The 24249-nt window shown below is 34.4% G+C and overlaps 1 protein-coding gene across 1 annotated transcript; it reads left to right on the top strand.

The window, feature by feature from the left end:
* The first annotated feature begins 224 nt into the window (after positions 1-224).
* Positions 225-14485, top strand: LOC146997956 (uncharacterized). The gene is made up of 4 exons (XM_085812414.1): positions 225-326; positions 1354-1544; positions 4463-4572; positions 14001-14485. Exons 1-4 carry the CDS (start codon positions 225-227, stop codon positions 14354-14356), a joined length of 759 nt encoding a protein of 252 aa, XP_085668540.1. The 3' UTR covers positions 14357-14485.
* The last annotated feature ends 9764 nt before the right edge of the window (positions 14486-24249 follow it).

Raw genomic sequence — 24249 nt, 5'->3', positions numbered from 1 at the left:
GAGAGTGTCCCTTTTTCGATTTTTGTGGAACTGTCGTGTGTCGAAATACTATCAGAATCTTGTCAAGCGAGCTTCTGAATGTAAACAAAGAATACCCCGTCTGGTGACCCAAGCTTCAAAGCAGTGCTTCACTTCTAGCGCGGAATGGCCCCTCCTCCCTTTCCTACCTCCATGTTTAGACCAATCAGAGCCAGACTGACAACTCGCCTCCGTTTGTTTGCAAAATGGGTATCGAAGTGCCAGTTGCAATTCTTGAAGTTTCCAACGAATTAATTTCTGTTCTAGGCGACAAAAAAGAAGAAGAAAAGGGAATTAATTACATGACTGTATAAGCTCGCCCTGATCAATTGGGAGCATTAAATCAACTTTTAAATGAACTTCGGGGGGAGGATATCCAAAGTTACAAAAACTTCATCAGAATGGGTGTAGGATAGTTTGAACTTTACTGGAAATTATCACTCCACTTATTCAGGGAGGAAAAAAAAAAAGAAAAAAGTTCTTTCGAGATGCTCTGTCAGCATAATTAAATGGCAGATAGCGCTTCGGGTTTTTTTTTTTTTTTCTTTTAGGGCGGGTGACTCGTACAGTTCTCTGCAATATTCATTTCGAGTGTGCGAAAGTGCACACTCAGCATATTTATTCCAGAGGTGTTTGAGGCCATTTTTTTTTGCGTATGAGGTTGAGCGAAAATGATTTGTCTTTTGCTTGAACTCTACAACACCCTCAAATTTTAACATGTTAATAAGATCTTCATACACCTTCTGACAGGGATTTTTATTTTAATACTTCGGACTATTCGTTTATAAATAAAACCTAATTTGTTGTTGAAATAAAAAGAGAAGTCTATAAACAAAATTTTAGATTATATTTGTGAGGCGTAAGTGACCATAGATAAAAACTGGTTTTTCGAAATTTATATCAACAAAAATCAAAATGTTTGCCCTCTCATTTATTTTTTAATTGAAAACTGTATTTTATTGGGTAGTTGAATAACATATAATTTAATTGTTTTCTGATTAAAGAAAATTCAGAAATAAATTTATTTAAAATAAATATTTTAAATCTCATGCCCTAATTTAATTTTCTTCTATGTTGTTTTCTACAATACCAAAAACTTAAAAAATTCATTCTGATCAGATTCAGACACCGATAATTTCTAAATATTATAACAAAATTTCCAAAATTATTTGGTAAATTACTATACTATATACATTTATTATTTTGTAAATTACTATAATAATATTTATAAATGTTGTTTATCTTTTGCTTCTACGTTTTCCGAATTACCTTTATAATATTTGTAAGATTCTGTTTATATTTTAGAGAAAAACTAAATAAATAATCTTTTCGCAGCGAGAAGCACAATACCAGAATCTTCTTAAAGAAGCTGAAAAACTGAACGTATCTAATCTAGAAAAAGATGCCAAAATATCTGAATTAACGCAGATGATTTATGTTTTAAAAAAGAATTTGTGCTCTTTATACAAAACTGCAAAAGCAGAAATTGAAAGTAAAGATGATCTACTCCAGCAGGCACATCAGAAGTGAGTATCGTTTATGTAGTATTTTTAGTAGCAACAACTTCTAAGTAAAATTTACTGATCTAACTTTTGATATGTGTTAAATTAATTGCGTTATTTCTGACATTTTATTCTAAATTCAGAATATTCAATAAAACTATTAATTTCTTCAAATTACTTTGCTAAATATTCATTTTAATAATGCGAATTTCTATGTAAATACTATTATATTCTGGAATCCTTCTATTTACAAATAAAAACGAAGTATTTCCTAGTGAAAATGCAACGTCAGCAATAATAATTGTTTAGTATTCTGCGATAATAAATTAGAATAAATCATGTAAAGAGGATGTGTAATAGTAAAAACTATAATTAACTAAATTCAAACGATTTTGGAGGCTTGAAAGTTAAACATTTTTTTAAGAATTCATTTTAAAATCTTACATGTGAAATAAGTTTTCAAATTTAAAATTTGGTAAATTAAAATTAAAGATTTGAAAATGGGAAATAAATATAATTAAATTAATAAAGAATGATCCAACCTAGTTCTTTGTCTAGGGTACAGACTAGCCTGAGAGTAAGCCTTCCTTCATTTAATAAGTAAAAAATAAAAATATCCGCCTGTGCGGAGGGATGCCTTCCTGGAGGAATTTTAAGGAAAACTAGCTCGTATCTACGTTACACAGAGAGAAATTACGAAATCCTATACAGCAAGCCCGTTCGCCAGGATTCGAGTATACACTGACTACCAATAAGTATTTGGACACGTGTGATAGAAAAGAAAAACTAACTTTATTCAAAATCAATAGTTGGTAGAGCCTCCACGAGAGGTAATTACAGCGTGGACCCTCCGGGGCATACTTTCCACAAGTCTTTGTATGACAGCTAGTGGTATTTTCTTCCACTCGGCTTGGAGAAGACATAGAAGTTCCTTCACCAATTTTGCACGGGTAGTGCACCCCTGAATTCGGCGATGCAACTCGTCCCAGAGGTTCTCGATAGGGTTCAGGTTCATTCGATGAACTCCATTGGCACCATACCAAGGCTTGGTTAACGTCGAAACATGACAACAGGCATTTTCGTCCTGAAAGTAACAGGGGTCCAACCCGCAAAACTGCCACAACGTAGGAAGCACATTGTCATCCAAAATAGTGCAGTAGGCATCGGAGTTGAGCTTACCATGAATGGGGACCAAGGGTCCCAGCCGATACCAGGAGAAACATCCCCAGACCACAATTCCACCTCTGCCGAACTTGACTGTTGGCACAATGCATTCTGGCAGGAGAAGTTCTCCAGGTAGATGTCAAACCCAGACCCTGCCATCCGAACGGTAAAGGGTGAACCTTGATTCGTCACTCCAAAGTACCCGTTTCCACTGATCTGCGGTCAAATTTCGATGTGCTTTGCACCACATTAACCGAGAAGCGCGATTGGACTTTGTGATCAAAGGCTTATGGGCAGCAGCACGACCATGAAAACCAAGCAGATGTGCTTCCTTACGGATAGTATTCATTGAAACAATACTCCCGGATGCTTGTTGAAACTCGCGGATGAGGGCCATCGGTTGGGTTCGGTTCTTCCGAATTTCTCTGGACAGCACTCTTCGGTCTCTATCTCCCAGTTTCGTTGGTCTGCCGACTCGGGGCACATTCCGACAATCACCGCTCACCTTCCACTTCTTAATCACACAGGCCACTGTCGATTTTGGGTACTTCAGATTGCTAGATTTGTCCCTTAAGGATCGGTCACATTTGTGATACCCGATAATTATACCTTTCTCGAAATCAGAGAGCTCCGAACTGCGAGGCATCTTGCATGCGACTAAAGCCGATGCTGTTTCCTACACGATATATACCGGCGGAGTCCGTGACGTACCTTGGAACCGCAGATATCGTCATTTGCATAGGTGTCCAAATACTCATTGGTAGTCAGTGTAGATCATCAGGCATTTAGAAACTTTATTTATCATCAGTATTAGAGACTCCGCTCGCTCATTGGTGATCCTATGAGATTTCCAGACACTGCACCCAATTTTATTATAAATGAATATAATTTATAATAATTTATTATAAATGAATATTAATTTTATGTTGAGTATTTCACCTGGAAAAAAGAATGCGCAATGTATGCCAGCGTTTAATGATAATAAATTTCAAACTAGCTGCTACGCGGCCAGCCCTCGTCTGGCTTTTAAATGTACCAGAAAAATCCCTAAAGGAAAAATGCCAAAAATTAAATTTAAAAACTGCACAGAATTTTACTCTGCAGAACAACTACAAAAAAACAAACAATAGCAAAAAAAAACAGAAATTTTAATAAAAGTGTGTTATAAAAAAATTACAATGAAATAAGCAATAAATCTCATATTTTCAAGAGAAAACAGTCAGAAGTCCAGTATCCAAAGCAATGAATGAAAAACTGTTGCCAAAACCACATTTCTAAAAGAATGAAACTATCATCAGAAAGCAATAACCAATCGAAATTGTGCTTTGTGGATGATATCCTACCTATACTTTAAGATATATATTGTGTGTGTGATTATGGCAAAGCCTCCAGGGCTATCTGCCTAAGGGGAGGGATGCCTTCGTGGAGGACTTTCTGAGGGAAACTGGCTCGTATACACGTTACACATGGGAAAAACCACGAAACCGCCCATGCAGCCAGCCCGTTCGCGGGGTTCGAACCTCGGACCGAACTACCAGTGTTCAGCGACTTTACCGCTCGGCCGCTGGTGGGCACACAGATATATATTGTGAAATATTTCTGAATAATTTAAATATTGAAACTGCTCTTTTACTTATAATTATATATAATAAATAAAAACAGCTTAGTTTAATAAAATCCTAAGGAATCAAGTGTGTTTAGCTTCAATTGTGCTAGTCATTTTCCTTTATTTTGACAGACGGAAATTGGTCAAGATTTCTATGTAATATATCTTTCAGATTAAATGAAGTTGTATGTCAAAACAGAAAGCTACATCTCACCTCTTCGGAAGCAAAGTCAAGTCACGTAGATAAGCAGAGTCTTAGTTCACATTACAGAAATATTTCAGGTAAAATCATGTTTTGTCACATCTCAAGATTTGTTACTAGATTTAGGAAGAAAGTTCACACTGATTTTCTACTGTTTCGCTTCCTTGTACGAAGTAAAGGAAGTGTTCTAATCACTAAAAATTCCGGGTACCATATTTCAAAGAAAATATCCATTTTGACTGCTATCGAATGCAATTTAATAATGTTTTTGCGTGAAATCTGTACGTAAGGACAGGAAAAAGGACTCTTTTTATCCAAACGAATTATAAAACCGATTTAAATTGGATTCAGAAGAGATTTTTTTTCGTGGCGTTTGTACGTATGTATGTATGTATCTCGCATAACTCAAAAACGAGTAGCCTCAGAACTTTGAAATTTTGTATATAGGACTGCTATAACATGTAGTTCTGCACCTTCCATTTTGGTTGCAATCGGCCGCATTAAAAGTATATATATATATATAAGAAATGTTCTCTATTCGTATAAAGCTAATATAAATTTAAAATTTTAGTAAGAAATTTTAATTGCAAAAATAAAAAATTAATTATTGCTGCGAACTAATTTGCAATATCATTTAAATTCTAAGAGCATATGTAAATTAAGTGCACATATCTAAAACCATGAAAAATATATAATTCCAAAAAAGTTTATTTTAGGTTTGCATGTATAATTCGTGTGGGGGGAAGTTTTCAATAGGCAAGAGTTTCTAAATTGCTTTGGTTTTCTACTCTTAATTACACTGGTTATCATAAATTAAGAAAAAATCACAAAAATCACGATTACTGGAAAAGTTACATGTAAAATTTGATGAAACTTACCCACAATATAAAACACACAGTAAGGTATCAAATAACATAAAAAGAAATTACCAGACAGATGTGGTAGTATAGAAATTAGCACATGTATAAAATGAACAAATCGAAGGTGTCAGTTTGCTATAAGAAAAGTAACTTCAATATGGAATATGATCGCCTCTAGAAGCAATACAGCACATACAGCGATGAGTGATGCTTTCAATTATGCGGTCTATCAGTTCCATAGGAAGCCCGACAAGGGCGGATTGTGAGCAGCTCGACCCTCCCTAAAGCATCCCAAACGTGCTTGATAGGATTCAAGTCCGGAGATCGGGCTGGCCACTCCATGCGCATAATTGTTTCCTGTTGAAGATAATCATCTAGGATGCGAGCCCTGTGTGGTCTTGCGTTGTCGTCCTGTAATAGGAAAGCATCACCTATTGCTCCGGTATATGGGCGCACATAAACATCAAGGATGTCATCTCTATAAATCTGAGTATTCACAGTTACCCTTGGAAAGACATGGGGGTCTGTGCGTCCACCCAAAGAGATGCCACCCCAAACACAGACACTGCCTCTTCCGTATGCATCTCTTTCACAGATGTTTGACGGATGATGACGGGTTCTAGGTTCTCTTCATATCAAATAACGCCTACTATTGCTTTCTAGACTAAACCTGGGGTCATCCGTAAAGAGAACCGCCCTTCATTGATCAGTCGTCCAGTTGACATGTTGTCGTGCCCAATGAAAACGGTCCCTCCTATGGCGTGACGTGAGCGGCACACAAATGGCTGGTCGCCTCGCATACAGACCATCTTCGTGAAGCCTTCTACGCACAGTTGACGTTGACACGAACCTTCCGGTGGCTGCAGTAAAGGAGGATCTAAGAAGAGTCGAAGTAGCGGTTCTATTCCTACGTGCACATAATGTCAAATATCAATCATCGGCACTCGTCGTAGCAGTTGGCCGTCCTTGGCTGAACCTCCTAGATGCCGAATCTGTGGTTTGAAATTGCCTCCAAAGTCTATGAACCACAGAAGGACTCACATTTACCCATCTGGCCACTTCTGTTTGACTTTATCCTGCCTCTAGTCTCCCAATGGCTCTCCATCGCAGATCTGCAGGCAAATGATGCCTGGAGGTCATTCTTACGAATTGGCTATCTCAGATTTCTGATGTTACTGTCACAGTGAAATATGTGGGCTTGCTCTCAAACATAGACTTTTATGCTCCTCGCAGATGACGTATTCCGAAAGCAGCGCCACTAATTTGCATATCGCAGTTTTACTCAGCTACTCTTACTTGGCAACATATTCAAATTTTACACGTTTGGTTTATTTTTGAGGGAGTTATCGCTATTTTTGTGATTTTCCCTTAATTTATGATAACCAGTGTACATTACATTTAATTAATATTAATAGAAATAATAATTAATATTAATATTAATAGAACGCATTTAATTAATATTAATATTAATAGAATGCACTAATTATAATGCTAGTTGGGTTTCAAGGAAGTTATATCGAAACATAATTAACCTGTTGCATTCGAATCTATTGAATTATTTACTACTATTATTGAATCTAAATTATCTACTATTTATTGAATCTCCCAATACCAAAAATACTTAAATAAAAATAAATTAATTTAAAAAAATCTGAAAGGTTTCAGATTTTAAATTACGTCTAAAGGGGTGCTTTTTAACGTTTTGTGTGTTACCTTTATTTATTAAATATCATGTTCTTTGCACTTAAACCATAAAATTCAGTTCAATAGTAATGTCGCAAAATAGTTTTAAAATGAGCCCATCTTTAGAATTTCCGATACACAGACAGTTCCGCGTTTTGGAGATACTCGTAAAAAGGTTTTTTTCTTCCCCCCCCCCTCCGCAGACTGTTGCCATTGCTCGCATTGAAATCCTTGAGTTTGTTAATTGAAAATTCGTTAAAGTTTTACAAAATAGGAAATCGATAATAAAACAAATTCCAAATTTGGTCTTCCACATGCTCATATAAAGTAAGATAATTACGTCTTTCAAAATTCGATGGCTCTATGTACCCTTGTTTTATCACAATGTGAGAAATAGACATACATTTATGCAGATTTTTCATTATTTAATTTCTTCAAATATAATGCAGGACTCTAACATTGGGTGGCAACAGTTTGAAAAGTGAAACGGACATTTATAGTGATTCACCGCAAAATCGCAAAACGAAATTAATAGTCTTTCAGGGACAAAAGTCCCTTTGGTCTAAAAATCTGAAAGCTTTCGGATTTTACATTACGCCCAAAGGGGCGGTTTTTAACGTTTTATGGGTTGCTTTTATTTATTAAATATCATGTTCTTCGTACTTAAACCATAAAATTCAATTCAACAGCAATATTGCAGAATAATTTTAAAATGACCTTATATTTAGAATTTTCGATACACAGTCTCGCGCGCTAGAGATTTAAAAAAAAAAAAAAAATCGTTCAGTGTTGCCATTGCTGGCTTTAAATCGTTGACTTTGTTAATTAAAAATTCGCTAAAGTATTACAAAGTATGAAATCGATATTCGGCCCATATTCGGTGGAGGATTACGTTATTCAAAATTTGATGGCTCTATATGCCGTTGTTTTATCACAATGCGAGAAACATACATAAATTTTTGCAGAGTCTTAATTTTTTTTTAATTTCTTTAAATATAAGACATGGCAATGATATTTGGTTGTAATAGTCTGAAAAATGAAACGGACATTTAAAGTTTTCAACGCAAAATGCGAAAACGAAATTAGTACCGTTTCCGGCCTAACACCCTTTGGGCTAGAAATAAATAAAGCTAAATTAAATTTACATTGGATTTAAAATTACTGACCAGACCTTTTTGTAGATGATACATTGAAAAAATATCAGTAAAGTATTATTCTTAATTCTTTGTTTTCCTTTCGAGTACATAGTGATATTGATATTAAAAGAATGTTTTATTTTCCAATTATTCGTATCATTGTTACTCAAGGTATTAAAGGCAGTTTTCTTAGTTTCTTTTTAATTTTTTTTTTTATGGTTGTATCCGAATGCTACGGGTTAGATTTCGTGATTAAAAAGACCGTATAAGTTTTTATTTGAGTTTACCCAGTTATTATGTTGCCTTTTCTATAAGGTCTACTTTCCTCAGCTTTCACCAGGCAGTAATTTAATGTAAAAGTGAGCTTTTAAGGTCTAAAATTCAACAGAGAGAGTTTGACAGTCACTCTTCTTCGGTTTTTCTGCTATTGCGGTTTGACTATCAGCTTAAGCTCTTGTTAGCCGCAGTTACTTTACGAACATTTAGTCAAGGGTGAGAAAAGTTTTACTTAAGCATGTACTTTGCACTCTATACAATTTGAACTTGTGTTCCGCATGCTAGTGGAGTTCTACTTTAAGCACTGATTTTGTGTAAATACCAGGTCGACGGGTAAATAAACAGTTTTACTTTGAACTTTGGTTGTTATAGTTGTCCGCTGGCAGCTCCTTATGGTTATTCAAAATTGATTTCGCATTTTAGGGAATTTAGTATAATCATGTATTGATATTCATAATACATGATTATACTAAATTCTCTAAAATTCGAAACTGAGTGGATTTCACAGCTATATTCCTACATAATATTCAATGCCTGTTATTTAAAAATGGGCCTTCGTTTTTATTGTAAACCTGTTATGGAAATAACCCCATTGAAACCTTCCTCTTTAGTGTGATTATTACAGTTCATTATATTATTATATTCATTGTGCTCCCAGTACTTATTATAATCGTCTTATTATGTTTATCTGTATACTAATTATGTTTATCTGTTATTTTTGTTACACTAAAGCAGATTGTTCAATTTAAGTTGTGAATTTCAAATTGCATTGAGACTACACTGTAATCTCTTTTATGTCCTAAATCATTATCACTACATAGTATAAAACAAAGTCGCTTTCTCTGTCCCTATAATCCCTATGTATGCTTAAATCTTTAAAACTACGCAACGGATTTTGATGCGGTTTTTGTTTTTTAATAGATAGAGTGATTGAAGAGAAAGGTTTATATGTATAATAACATCTATTAAATAGTGGAGAAATACTGTTATTTTTTAGGTTTCTAATGCGATGTCGTAAATAATTGCATTTTTTCCGCTTACATTGCAAACGCAGGCTGAACCCTACGAGATTTATCAAAATAATGTACTAAGTATTGTACACACTGAAAAGGTCTACAGATTTAAAAATTGCGGGACGTAGCGTTTGCGGCGGTACCGGCCGGCCGGGGCGGCGGGAGCGTGCCTAAAAATAGCGCGTCGGAGGCCGCGGTTCTCCTTATAGCACTTTGAATTTAGCAGCGATCGAACGCGTTTATTATCGGAGCTCTCTAGCTTTCAGCGCGACAACGTATCAGTAATTATAAGATAAATAATTGCATGATAGTAGTTTTAAAATATAAATGATATTCTATTCTAAGGTTAATTTTTAAATCGCACTTATAGTAATTATAAGTACATAAGGTTAGATAAGATTAGATTAAATAAAACCATAATTTATGGATTGGAATTTTCTATTAAGATCTTGGTCAAAATTTAGAGTTAAATCAATTTAATATTAGGGAAATTATTTTCAAAAATCGTAATTTAAGGTGAGGTATGTAAGTTCAGAAAAAGATTATGAACTGCGATTCATTGTTAAAATATCCATTAATATTTTATACCCGTGCGAAGCCGGAGCGGGTAGCTAGTTTTTAATAAATACTGGATGCAGGGCGTAGGGTGGTATTGCACGATGTACCATAATAAGTAAATTCTGAGATAATTTGGAAATCTTCCGTTGCCTATTTCCTCAGCCATTCTTTGTAAATTTTTATAAATCTCTCTCTCTTTTTTTTTTTTTTTTTTTTTTTTTTTTTTTAAAGCCCAAAGGGCGTTAGCCCAGAAGGGCTATTAATTTCGTTTTGGCATTTTGCGTTAAAAACTTTAAATGTCCGTTTTACTTTTCAAAGTGTTGTTGCCAAATATTATCCCCCTGTCTTATATTTAAAGAAATTAAATAATGAATAATCTGCATTAATGTATGTATGTTTCTCGCATTGTGATAAAACAACGGCACCCAGAGCCATCAAATTTTAAATAATGTAACCTTAAACTAAATATGGGCATCTGGAAGCCCGAATTTAGAATTTGAAATTTGCTTTATTATTGATTTCATATTTTGTAACACTTGATTAACAAACTCAACGATTTCAAAGCGAGCAATGGCAACACTGCACGGGGGGAAAAATTATGTCCAGCGCGCGAGACCATCTATCGGAAATCCTAAACACATATGCTGTTTTCAGAGTCGTAGCTAGGGATTTCAGCGCCCAGAGACAACTGAAGATTTCGTGACACAACTGAAGATTACTGAAGATTCAACAACTGCTTGCCAAAGATGGAAAATATGTAATTCTAAAATGTCGTAACATCAGTTTGGCGCCCCTTGGTTTCTGCGCCCGGGGACAGATGCCCCCCTCTAGCTACGCCCCTGGCTGTTTTATATACTATTTTGTGATATTGCTGTTGAATTTGTGTGGCTTAAGTGCGAAGAACATGCTATTCAATAAATAGAGGTAACACAGAAAATGTTAAAAAAAAGCCCCTTTGGGCATAATGTAAAATCTGAAACCTTTCAGATTTTTTTTTTTTTTTTTTTTTTTTTTTTTTTTTTTAAGAGTTAGTACGGAAAGGCACTACCAGTTGGCCCGTGGTACATCGCTGGTGTCCCCCATAATTTTACCTTAATTCTGTTATGAAATCTAAAATACCTGAATCTGTTGTGAAATAATAATAGGATCCGGAAGAATGTACTTTAAAAATACTGAATAAGATATTTTGCCTTAAAAATTAACCCTTATGATGGAAAATATGTAAGTGTCAACATGTTAATAAATTCAGTTGAACGTAGTTCTGTTATGACATGCAATCACATAAAACCTCTTTGAATGGCATTATTGCCGGAAACAAACGGATGCATCAGCAGGTGTGGCAGAATCTTTTCTTTTGAACAAATAGCTCTAAGCATCCAGACACATATCTGAGTTGGGAAGAAAATAAGTATCATTTGCAGAAAATAATTTTAGCTGCTTTTTTACACACTTGTAAACTGCGTTTAAAATGTCTGCATCTTATTGGAAATTGTTGTACCTGTAGAACCTTTCTGAAAATCTCCAAATAATTTTATCAGGACTACAAGGAAGATGGTGCAGCGTATTTCACCCTTTCTTTCCTACTTACTTTGTGGGTTATCAGCAAGAAACGAATCTTAGTTTTCATGCTTTGGGATCTAAATTGCCAACACTTTTCATATAGTTAATTACCAGAAAAATCAATATAAATAGCATGCTAGGCAAATTGTCGGAAAAATTCTACATAAATGAAAGAGTGGAAGACATAAACTTTCTTCTCAAAAATCTAGGACAAATAAGAATTTTGTATTCAGAAATAAGTGAGTACTTGATGAAAGAATCTTATGTAATACCTCTTATTGCTGTGATCAGCTCTTAGTACACAGAAAAGCCACATAATAATTTGGAAACTTGAAGTTACCTAAAACAGTACAAAATAGTCCAGAAGGTGTTGCAGAATGGAGTGTATGTTTCCCTTTGATATCATAACCTTAATTTTAATCATGTTACGATGGATCAAGATAAACATATTGATATTTCAAAATAAAATTTGAAGTCATTGTCTCAGAAATTTAGCACTCAAAATACATCGAATTCTGGACATATGCAACTCGCTTACAGTGAACTTTCCGCTAACGTCAGTCTAAGTTGTTATTTGTAATATGTTCGCTTAGGAACATGTAAATGAAAGCCTTCATTTACGGTGAAACAAAAAAACTCTAGAAAAGAAAATGTAAAAACTGTACGTTACTTGAAAATAAATCTTTTCGGGAAAGTTTCGATTATACTCAGAAAAATACTACACTTTAATGTGCATTCATTAAGCAAATTAAAGGTCAAAAAAATGTTTCTCGGATGTGTTGAAATCATTCGCAGTGGCCCGCTATTAAAGCTGGCAGGCTTAAGTGAAAGTGGTTAAAAGTACTGATTAGAATTCATAAGGATTTTGTCCTAATTGGTTACTAAAAACTGTGAGACTCTATTTTATAGATATTGCGTATAAGTATTTTTATATTTAATGAATTCTATGATGTTCGAGCATTGACGGTGTTATTAATATTCTCTGAAGTTTTTATGATGCTTCGTGCTTTCGGATTGAGTTTGGAAACGGATGAAAATTATTACCGCAGTTACTTATGGAAACCTAGGCCCTGCATAACGAATGTTGTTGCAGAATGAATCAGATTTGTTGTGCAAGGCACCAGCGTATTTAATACGTCTTGTTCATCTCCTCCAAGGTTAAATTTGCTTATTCTCAAGAAATAGCTTAAACCATTTCACTGTTTTACAAAATTGAATTATTTGCTTCTTTTTCTTTCCTCCAAATTTTGCCTCGAAAACTGACTTCAGAAATGTTTCTTTTCCCCCTTTCACCAGCTGTCTATTCAGAAAAATTCCATTCAAGGATGTTGAGTAACGTCTCTTTACCAGGGAGAAAAAATTATATTGTGTTAACTAGTTTCTTATCTGAAAACTTAACAAAGACGAGCCCCTAAAGGCATGAGCAATAGTTTTATTGCAATGCCTGTTGAAATGGACCAGAAGTTCTTTCCTTTTTTCCATCTTTGTATGATCCTCTTAGGAATCGCCGATAATTAATTATGAAGATCAAATTAGATGCAAAAATTTCAAACTTAACAACATTCCAAGCTACACACGTGCGTATCCCCGAGCGTTCGACAACTGACTGCCTTTGCTTTATTAGGATCTTAGAAGAGAAAATTTTACTCTGTAATCAGGTGCTGCCATCTCTCGGCTATACTGGGGTTGAATTGGTAGGATGTTCTTTTAAAGACTTTTTCAAATAGAGTAAACCACAACAATCCTAATACCACTCCCGTTGTGGAGAGAGCGTGTCTAATTAGGCCATCATTCAACTCTTTTCATTTTCTCTGCATTCTGGCGTGTTGAATAATAGAAAATAAATAAAATAAATATTTATATCTATGGAAAGAACACAAGGCCCAACTTTCTATCAGTTTTACTTGAGTTGTTTTAAAAGCAGACGATATTTAACTATGTCAGACAATAATTTAGTTTAAATGAACTGAAGAGAAATAATTCTTTAAATAAAAATGTTTTAATAAAAATGTTATATATTTTTCTTTCCTTTATTATAATCATTCTAAAATATACAAACAGCTTAGTTTTTTTTTTTTTTCCTTCTGTGAGAAAAACCTGTTAAAAGGCACATTGGCATATTTCTTTTTCCTTTAATGTCATATAATAGGTTCAAATTACGAACGGCAGACGAGTCTGTTTTGCGGTTACGATCCAGCCCACATTTAACCCCGACGACTGTGTGCTGCTGATGCTCGACAATACTTTTCAAATCGACCATTCTGTCTCGGGGGAAATGGTGAAATGTTAATAATTACTTGAAGTGAATATTACTGTTTTACTTAATCGTATTTCAATACACTGCAAGCAAATGTACTATTTTTGTTCTTTAAATTTTTTTTTTTTTTTTTTTTTTTTTTTTTTTTTTTTTTTTCCATAACAGATTCAGGACAAGATACAAAATATAAAAATGTAGCGAAAAGGAAAAGTCAGGATTTTCATAACAGCCCTCTTTTTGCAACGCCTTTAAATAATGGTATCTCTTCTGTTCAAGATGGAAAAGGAGATCTGAAATATGTTGAGAGAAAGAGATTCCAGGCATCTTCGGAAAATTCTTCCTCTAATCAAGGTTCCAGATATAATCGTGGAAAAGAAAACTTTCAGAAGAATGATTCTATATATAACATTTCCAAAACAACAAAGGAAGACGTACTGAAGCTATATCGGTATCAAAATGCGAAAGTGCCTTTCTTGGTCAAAAGAAAGTTCGGACTTTTGCATAATTGCAAGAAGAATTAGAAGAAAAAACTGTTTGAAGAATATAGCAGTAAAAGCATAATATCTACACCTACACTATTTAACTCTGATAGAGGCTTATTATGTATGAAATATGTGTAATTAAAGAAAATGATTACAAGCATACAAATAATAAAATATATTTATTTAATCAGAGTGGAGAATAATTTAATAATTACCTGGGCTTCAAGATATAAAATTCTTAAAGCATAAAATTAAAACTGAAATTATATTTGTTGAAATTAGAATTATGTTTGTTATATATGTACAGATTTATTAAATAGGTTTCAGACTGAGTATTTCATTTATAAATTGGGAATTGCACTGGGGACTCCATATCAGATTACATTAAAAAGTCTGGAAACATTTTTAAAATATGAAATTGAGTGATTTATGACATCTCTTTCAACACTGTGGCCGTCGTAGTTTTTATATCTTCGCATGAAAAGTCTGTTTTTGCATAGCTACACTTTGAATTTTGAGGTTGCTCAGAAATCGCCTGAAATGAGTTCATATGATGTGGTAGGTGTTCTAGTACCATCCATTTCTTATAAAAAATGCCAGTTCTGAGGCAGACTGAATTTTTTCCTCTCATTCTACCACAGAAATCTGTTTACACAATGATATTTTTTTCTTCCTTTTATTTCCCCCCGGTAATAGGGTTGTCATTCACTTTATCTTAGCAATATCATGTTTTTTAAAAAAATATCTGTTTACCTTTTTTCTTTTAAATGCTTATTTATACAATACCCCTTTTCTTCAGAGATAAACCTATGCATAAACATGTGTATATGTTTTTTTTTTTTTTTTTAATTCATTAAATTAAAGTTGGAATTTACGTGAATATAAATTAAAGTCAATCACTTTCAAAGATTTTCTGTAAAATAAAAGAGATCTAAATCGATGCTATGTTCTTTCTCGCATTTTCAGTTAGGACACATAGAAATACTACACTGCATATTTCTATGCTACTGACCACTTAATCGGAGACACTCAAAGTTCTCTTTCTTCCCCAACCCATTATTTCTACTAATAATATATGTTCTTCTAAAATTTTGTATCATTTTAGATATATATAAAAAACTAAACACTCCAGATAACAGAAATTCAAGATATTCTATATTTTCAAGGATTTAGTTTCAATACTGTTAATGTTTTTGTATTTATTTAGCTATTTTTAGTAGAATTTGTAATTAAAATTGTTTTATATTCCCGTGCAATGCAGCACGAGACTCATTTGAAGAGAAAGCTACGCCGGAAATATTTAAATACAGGAAGCACGCGCATTTAACATTTTAATAAATATATATCTCGTAATTGTACTCTTTTGCTATCCAGAAAAATCGAGAAAATACTAGAATATTCTCGTGCAGGATTAAAAAGCTTATAAAAGCTGAAGGAAAACATCTCAATTCAGTTGCTTACTTAGTGCTGTTATTGACTGTAGCGAATTCGCAGTGAGATCGGATTAGCTTTCTCTGTTTTGAATTGGAGTTCTGTTCAACGTTTTAGTAGTTCAAAATATAACTAATGTGAGATATTGCGATATTGTACGAATATCTCTGAGGAAATTTCAGCATTTTGTTTTATTTCTTGGGATAAGTGTGTTCCTAGTTCTCAGTTTTCCTATATCAATACTTCTCTGAAATTTGCCTTTATTACACACATTTTGGAACGTTTGTATGTAGTCTTAGCCATATTTGCAGAAACAAGTAAAAATGGAGTTCTAAGCGAAACTGGAGTGAAGATCATGGCAGTTGTATAGAAGTGTTATATACGATAGTAAATGTTCACCACTTTGTCCATCCCATAAACTCAATCCTTCTAAATAATGTCTTTAAAAATTTAAACACAACAAAACAAATTTATTCTACAAAATAATAATAAGAATAACTTTTTACAACAGTTGCCACTGAAAGCAAAACTAAAGGGAAAATAAAACTACACTGGTTGAATGTATATGAACAATGCTATACTTAACATACTTTCCCCTTTTGATAACAGGATTTTTATCAAAACAAATATTTAATTAAACTAAAATTTAAAAGTCCATTTTAAATTCACTTAAAAGTCTATTTTAAAGTTCAAAAAGTCCTTAAATCTAGAAGGTACTTTTATAGCTAGACCACTTCTAGTAACTCTTTCAGTATCGCTTGAAGGACTTGTATGGATATTTTCTTCTTCAATATCTGCCTTTTCAGGGCTTCCTTCAGATTCTGGTTGTATTTCCAATGGATATAAGCGTTGAATTGGTCTTAGCATCTATCCATTCGATGCCTTAATTTTAACCATTCTGACGTTATTGTCTTTACCGGGATACAATTTGACTATTCGTCCCAAAGGCCAAAAGGTTCGCCTCTTATTTTCATTCTTAATTAAAACTATGTCCCCAACTTTTAATTCGTAAGATGACTTCTTATTTGTTTGTTCGAGCATGAGATTTCCTAGGTATTCTACTCTAAAACATTTTCTCAACTCTTCCCGAATTCTTTGCTGGTACCGTAACCTTCTCTTTAAATTTATCTTGCCCATATGGTCAAGATCTGGTACACCAACTTCTGGAATTTCTTGGAGGAACATTGCAGGAGTAATTGGTTTTTAACTCATCCGAATCTTCGTATACATAAGTTAATGGTTTCGAATTAACTGTAGCTTCACATTCACAAAGTAAGCTAAGCATCTCTTCATAAGTTAGTGGAGCATTCTTCAAGACTCTTCTTGGCATTTTCTTAACGATTTGGATCAAACATTCCCAGATATCACCCCAAAGCAAGCTGAGGGGGGATGATTAATCTTCCGTTTAATTCTTCTATTAGCTGCTTCACCTTCAATCATTTTCCAACCAATAGCATTAAACAGATTATAAAGCCCCTGTGAAGTTCGTCCCATCATCACTATACATTACTTTAGGACGTCCACGTTTATGTCTTCGTAAACTGAAGAGAAAGCAATTCATAGAAGGAGAAATTAGCAGTTCCAGATGAATAGCTCTGAATACAGCGAATGTATATAAAGCAAACCAACCTTTTGTTCCATCTTTAAGAATAAAAGGGCCTGCTAGATCTATTCCAACGACTTCAAAAATGGATGCTACTCTAAATCTGTCTTCTGGAAGTGGGCCAGAATGTGTTTTCATTGCTTTTGCACTGCGTCTCCTACAAACAATTCATTTAGAAATAGCTCTTCTTATTGTTTTTCCACCGTTTATAATCCAAAATTTCTCTCGAAGATTGGTTAAGAGCATAAAGGGAGCACTTTTAAAAGTGTTTATGCCTTATTTTATCTTATCCTATAGATGGCGCTGCCCTCACGCCAGATGTCTAATTCGTAATGCATTTCTTAATTTTGCCGTGTGTTTGTAGCAACTGATTAAATAAAACCAAACGATCAGTATTCGATGCTAAGAAAGAATGAACTCATGTAAACAATTCTAACAGCTGATAAAGTAAAAATCTTATTCAATTCTCTGAGTCTTTTTACTGTGTAAATTCAAGTATTTCCAGGTTACTATAAGTCGATGAAAATTCAAGGTAAGCTATTTAATAATTATTAATTATTGAACTTATGAACAAACATTTGAAAATCCAAATCTAGTATTCCATTAAAATTACGTGGTTTACAAAAAAAAAAAAAAAAAAAAAAAAAAGAGGCATGCATTTTTATGTTGTAAATGAAAAACTATAACGAAGTTTTAGTTGTATTCAGATTATTTTCATGTAAAATTCATTCTTTAACATTGGTTTCTACTATACATTTTTTAAATATATGTTTGAAGTTTGCACGACATCTGTACATAACTATTTTGTAGGTAATTTTATTCTTTAAGGTAAAATAAAAACGTCAAAAAGGAAATTAACAGTTCCGTTAATGTATCAAACTCAAATCAAGCAAATCGGAAGATTTACTGGAACTGTTGACGATGTTTTAACATCAGAAAATTTAGATAAAATTCTTACATTAAAATGAAATCTGCAAAGATGTCGTGACAAGCTTGAAGAATGTTATTATGAATACTCTATTCTTGAAGATTTTGATGAAGAATCTGAGTTTAAAAATTTGTCTCAGACTCAGGCTTTGGCAGACGAATCATTATTTAAAATAGAAACATATCTAAACTCATTTTTTTAATAAAGAAGCACAGCTCAATAATGGTAAGACGGTAAAATCTGCCACGTAATGCATCTTTAACTGACATTCAAAAATTGCAATATCTTCAAAGAGCAGTTTCTTCTGATGCTTCAAGACTTATTAGAGGATTCGCAATAACCTATGAAAATTATAAAAATGCTTGGGACACTTTACTCGAAAGATAACCAAAGGGATTAGGATTTTCTCAGTGTAGAAAATTATTTAATTTAAAATTTGTAAAACTAACATCTGATTCCATTCGAACAATGATAGATACCAGCAATGAAATTATTCGGAATTTTAAAACTAGAATGCAATCAGTTAGTCGAAATTCTTCTAATATTTGCGTTACAAGATAAGCCAGAAGATTCACTTAAAATCAAGTGGGTATTAACGCTAGAGAATAAAACATTTCCATCTTTAAAAAATTTTCTTTCGTTTTTGGAAAAACAAGCTAGAAGCCTTCAGAGCGTAAAAGGAAATTATAAAATTCCAGACAAATCAGTAAAATTAATTAACAAAACTTTTGCTCTTAAAACAAGTTAAGGCAGGATTCTTGTGCACTTTGCCAGTTACCACATCTTTTACATAAGTGCAAGAAATTTCTTAAAATGAGTATTGATGAGCGTTGGAACTTCATACGAAAAGCAAATCTTTGTTTTAACTGTCTGAGACTAAATCATGGTGTATCATCCTGCAGATTTACTACATCTTGCAGGGTATGTAAACAGGAACATCCCACAATTCTTCGTGCTTTTCGAACTGATAAAAAAACATTCTGCTGAAAGTCAAGTACAGTCTACTCAAAAAGGTCTATCTCAAAATCAGCCTTTATATCAACCTCGGAAGAGCAGCAGTTTTGCTTCACAGGGAATGTAAAAAATTCTAATTTAATATTACGTACCACAGCTGTAATAAGAGTAAAAAATAATCGAGAACAGTTTATCGAATGTTGTGCTCTGATTGATAATGGTTCTCAAACATCTTTAATCACTGAATCGTGTTGCAATCGACTAAAGCTTTCATTTCAAAAGTCTCAACACACTATCCTAGGACTTGATGATACAGTTGCCGCACGTGTTACGAAAGTAGCTAATTTAAATTTTACTCCTCATTTTAATAAGGGGAACTTTTCTGTTAAGGCTTTAGTAGTCAAAAAGCTGACGTCAAATTTACCAAACTTTGATCTGTCAGAAATAAATTGGCCTCATCTGAAAGGATTAAGTAGGCGGATATATTCTTAGATTTAATTCAAACTAGAAAGATAATGCGAAATCAAAACCAACCATCCGCTCTAAATTCAAAATTGGGTTGACTCATTTCAGGAAGGGTATCCGTTTCAAATAGAATTCAGAATTCGTTAATCAATTGTCATGCTTTAATAGACATTGAAAATTCAATGAAAAAATTCTAAAAGTCGAATCGGTTCCAGAAGTGAGTACACTGAATGATGAAGAGCAAGATGTCGAGGCATTTTATTTAAATCACACTAGTCGAAATTCTGATGGTAGATCTGTTGTCAATCTCCCATTTAAGAATAAAGTTCTATTGGGTGGGTCAAGAAATCGAGCTAAGAAGCGGTTCTTTTCCTTGGAAAGGAAAATTCAACAGAATTTAGAGCTTAAAACTCAATATATACATTTCATGCGGGAATATCAAACGATGAATCATACGCGGATTGTTCCAAAAGTTGATCTTTCAAAATCATCGTCAGAGTTTTTCTATTTACCTCATTTTGGAATTACTAGAGATAAAAGTGAAACTACCAAATTACGGGTCGTATTCGACGGTTCTGCAAAGTCTGATTCAGGAGTTTCTTTAAATGATGTTTGACACGAAATGAATTGTTTGACATCCCATTGAAATTTAGAACTCATTGTATCGCACTCACTGGATATATTGAGGAAATGTTCCGACAAATTCTAGTCAATAAACATTTTTGGAGAGAAAATCCTGAAGAACCGCTTAAAGAATTCCAACTTCTGACAGTTACGTATGGCACTTCTTGTGCTCCACATTTGGCTATTCGGACATTAAAACAACTTGCCATAGAGGAACAAACGAGTTTTTCAGAAGCTTCGAGAGTCATAGTGGAAGACATCTATGTAGATGATGTTCTCACAGGAGCGAAGAATAATGAGGAAGCAAAACAGTTAGAAAAATTATCGAATTAATCAAAAAAGGCGGTTTTCCAATAAGAAAGTGGGTATCTAATGGACCGTCAGTCATTGAATTTTTACCCCAAGAACTAAGAAGCCGAACGGACCTTTGGCAGAGTGAAGAAAGTCAAATCCATACAATTCTAGAAATTCTAAAATTCTTCATTTGGGATGCTAAAGAAGATGTATTCAGAATTAGAATAATCCCACCTATGGATGGTGTTTTAACAAAACGTCAACTTCTGTCAACTATCGCCAAAATTTATGATCCTCTTGGGTTTTTATCACCTACAACGATTCAATTAAAAACTTTAAAGCAGCATTTAAACGAAGGAAAAATATTGAATGGGATGATTTATTATCAAATGATATTTCCCAAGCATGGAATCTCTTTAAATCTCAAATATAACATTTAGCTGAAATCAAGATTTCACGATTCATGATGAAAAACAGTTGTATTAAAAATATTCAGTTAATTGGCTTTTGCGATGCGTCTGAACATGCCTATGCTGCAGTGTTTTATCTAAGAACAATATTCGAAAATGGAACATTCCACGTTTCATTGATCAAAAACTTCTCCTGTAAAGATAATAACATTGCCAAGATTCGAACTATGCGCAGCGCTTCTTCTTTCTAGACTCTATAAAGTTGTTTCAACATCCTTAAGAGAGAATATTCACATTGATCAGGCTATTTTATATTCAGACTCAAAAATAGTTTTAGATTTAGTTCATCTCCTCAAGGGTGGAAAAGTTTTGTTGCGTATAGAATATCAAAATTTCAAGACTTAACTTCAGAAGCTTCATGGAATTACATGAAAAGTCAAGAAAATCAAGAAGATTTTGCCTCCAGAGGTATTTCTGTATTAAAACTGAAAAGTCACACTTTGTGGTGGCATGGTCCTCAATGGTTGTATCAGCATAATATGCTCCCTCTGCCTAGAGATCCACAGGAAGCATGTGTAGATGATATCAGATGCGAAGAAAAGAAATCGTTTCTGTCAGTCAGTATCACCATTTCAGATACACCTGAAGTTACTGCTATGCTAGAAATTATTTCAAAATATTCATCATTTTCAAAATGCATTAGAATAATTTCGTGGTGTTTAAGATACATTAGAAATTGCAAAATACAAGCTCAGACTTAAAAACATCAAAGGTGAATTATCACCTGGAGAGCTTAAAGAAGCAACTAAATCTATAATTAAGCTCATTCAAAAATCAGAATTCAAGCTTCAGTACAACTACTTACAAAAGAGACTTTCCTTGCCTCAGAATAGTAAACTGTTTCCAAAGAATGTTTTCCTTGATGGAGAGGGAATTATTAGAGGACGCTTAACAAACTCGAACTTAGATCACAATCAAAAACATCATATTCTCAGGCCAAAGAATCATCATTTCACTACGCTACTGATATAGTATTATCACAAAATGCATTTACATAGTGGTCCTCTACTTACTTTGTGTTGTATCCGTCAAAAATCTTGGATACCCTCTGGAAGAGATGCAGTCCGACGAATTCTATCTAAATGTTTGACTTGCTTAAAATTGAAGTCGCAATCATGCCATACCATCATGGGAGACTTGCCTTCTAGTAGATTTGGTGTTGGAAGAGCATTTCTTAACGATGGACTTGATTTTAGTGGACCATTCATTGCAAAACCTAACCTGACACGCAGAATTTACCTAAGAATTAAATCGTACATTGCTCTTTTTATTTGCTTTGCCACTAAAGCAATTCATCTCGAGGTTGTTTCAGACTGATCAACAGATGCCTTTCTAGCGGCTTTAAGACGGTTTATCTCTAGACGTGGAAGGGCGGTAAATTTGTATTCTGATAACGCAACGAATTTTCGAGGAGCAGTAACCTACATAAAAGACGAATCAGTGCTTCTCAGTTCTGCTAAAATTCAAAACTTTGCAGCTCAAGAATTTATTGTATGGCATTTCATCCCACTTCAGCTCCACATTTTGGAGGACTGTGGGAGGCTGGAATCAAATCTGCGAAGCAACATTTATTGAAAGTTTGCAAGTCAGCTATCTTAACTTTTGAGGAATTTACCACTCTAGTAATACAGATGGAAGCATGTTTAAATTCTAGGCCACCGACTCCTCTTTCTTCAGATGCTCAGGATTTAGAACCGCTTACTCCAGGACACTTCTTAATAGGTGCTCCTGTAACTTCCTTTTCTGAAAGAGCTCCAACAAAGTCTCTTTGCCTTAAGTCAAAATGGCATCTGATTCAACAGCTTCGTAATCAGTTTTGGTCAAGATGGCAGAAGGAATATCCGAATCAACTACAACTACGAGAAAGTAGTCATTCCTGAACTTGAGTGTTCAGCCCGAAGGGGTAGGAGAAATGTTCAGCTTTATATATATTTATGCCTTATTTCATCTTTTTCTATAAATGGGGCTGCCCTCGCGCCAGATGTTTAATTCGTAATGGTTTTTTTTTTTTTTTTTTTTTTTTTTTTTTCCGTGTTTTGTAGCAACAGATTAAATAAAACCAAACGACTAGTATTCGATACTAAGAAAGAATGAACTCGTGTAAACAAATCTAACAGCTCATAAAGTAAAAATCTTATTCAAGTTAAAATCAATCTCAATTTTTTGAGTCTTTTTACTGTGTAAAATTCAAGTATTTCCAGGTAACTATACACTGGTGTGCAAAAATTAAGGACGAAGTCGAAAAATTAGCATATCAGCTGAACGAAGAGGCAGAGCGGACAGAAAGACCAATCAGGAGATTAAGTAAGGTGATGTACGGTAGCACATGCGCAGATATGCAGGTAGACGTAATGAGAGAGTGTCTGAGTAGTATAAAGCATGTTGTCGGTGTAAGATCAGTATTTCTGGCAAAGAGATTGCACGCCGTATAGCAGTTAAAATCACACTGAGTTGCTACCTCAGCGAGAAATTGCGAATAATCAATCTGTTAGACGACATCTGGATGCTTTTACCCGAGGTCGAATCGCTGGGAAGTTGGAGGAAGGCCGCAGTGTGACAAGTGTGGCTGCAGAGTTCGGAATTGCTCACAGCATCGTTTCACGACTTTGGAGACAATTTTAAACTACAGGAACAGCTATCCGGAGGTTTAGTAGTGGTCATCCACGAGGACCCACACCCGCAGATGACCGGTATATTGCCTTACAGGTCAGAAAAAACAGGCGGCAGACAGCGGGAGAAATCGCTAGACACACGACACAGGCGACTGGACGACCGAAATCGCGTTTTACCGTGGCCAGAAGACTGCACGGTGGTGGTCTGTTTGCACGACGCCCTGTACGGTGTGTACCTCTAACGCCTGCCCATCGGAGAAGGCGTTCTCTGTGGTGCCGCGAACACCGGAATTGGAGAGACAATGAATGGGGACGAGTACTCTTTACAGATGAGAGCAGATTCAGTCTGAGTAGTGATTCTCATCGCATACTCATCTGGAGAGAGCGGGGAAGCCGCAATCATCCCTCGAATATCATTGAAAGGGACAGGTATGGAGGTGGCGGTATTCTCGTTTGGGGAGGCATCATGCTTGGTAGTCGTACAGACCTTCACATCTTCGACGCAGGTTCAGTCAACGAGATTCTTCTTCCATATGTGCGTCTTTTTAGAG

Source organism: Stegodyphus dumicola, chromosome 3 (assembly GCF_044657685.1).
Source record: "Stegodyphus dumicola isolate Sdum_Otavi_A_Nest chromosome 3, ASM4465768v1".
Classification (NCBI taxonomy): Eukaryota; Metazoa; Arthropoda; class Arachnida; order Araneae; family Eresidae; genus Stegodyphus; species Stegodyphus dumicola.
The sequence above is the reverse complement of the archived record's forward strand: the minus strand, read 5'-3'. Positions and strand labels throughout refer to the sequence as shown.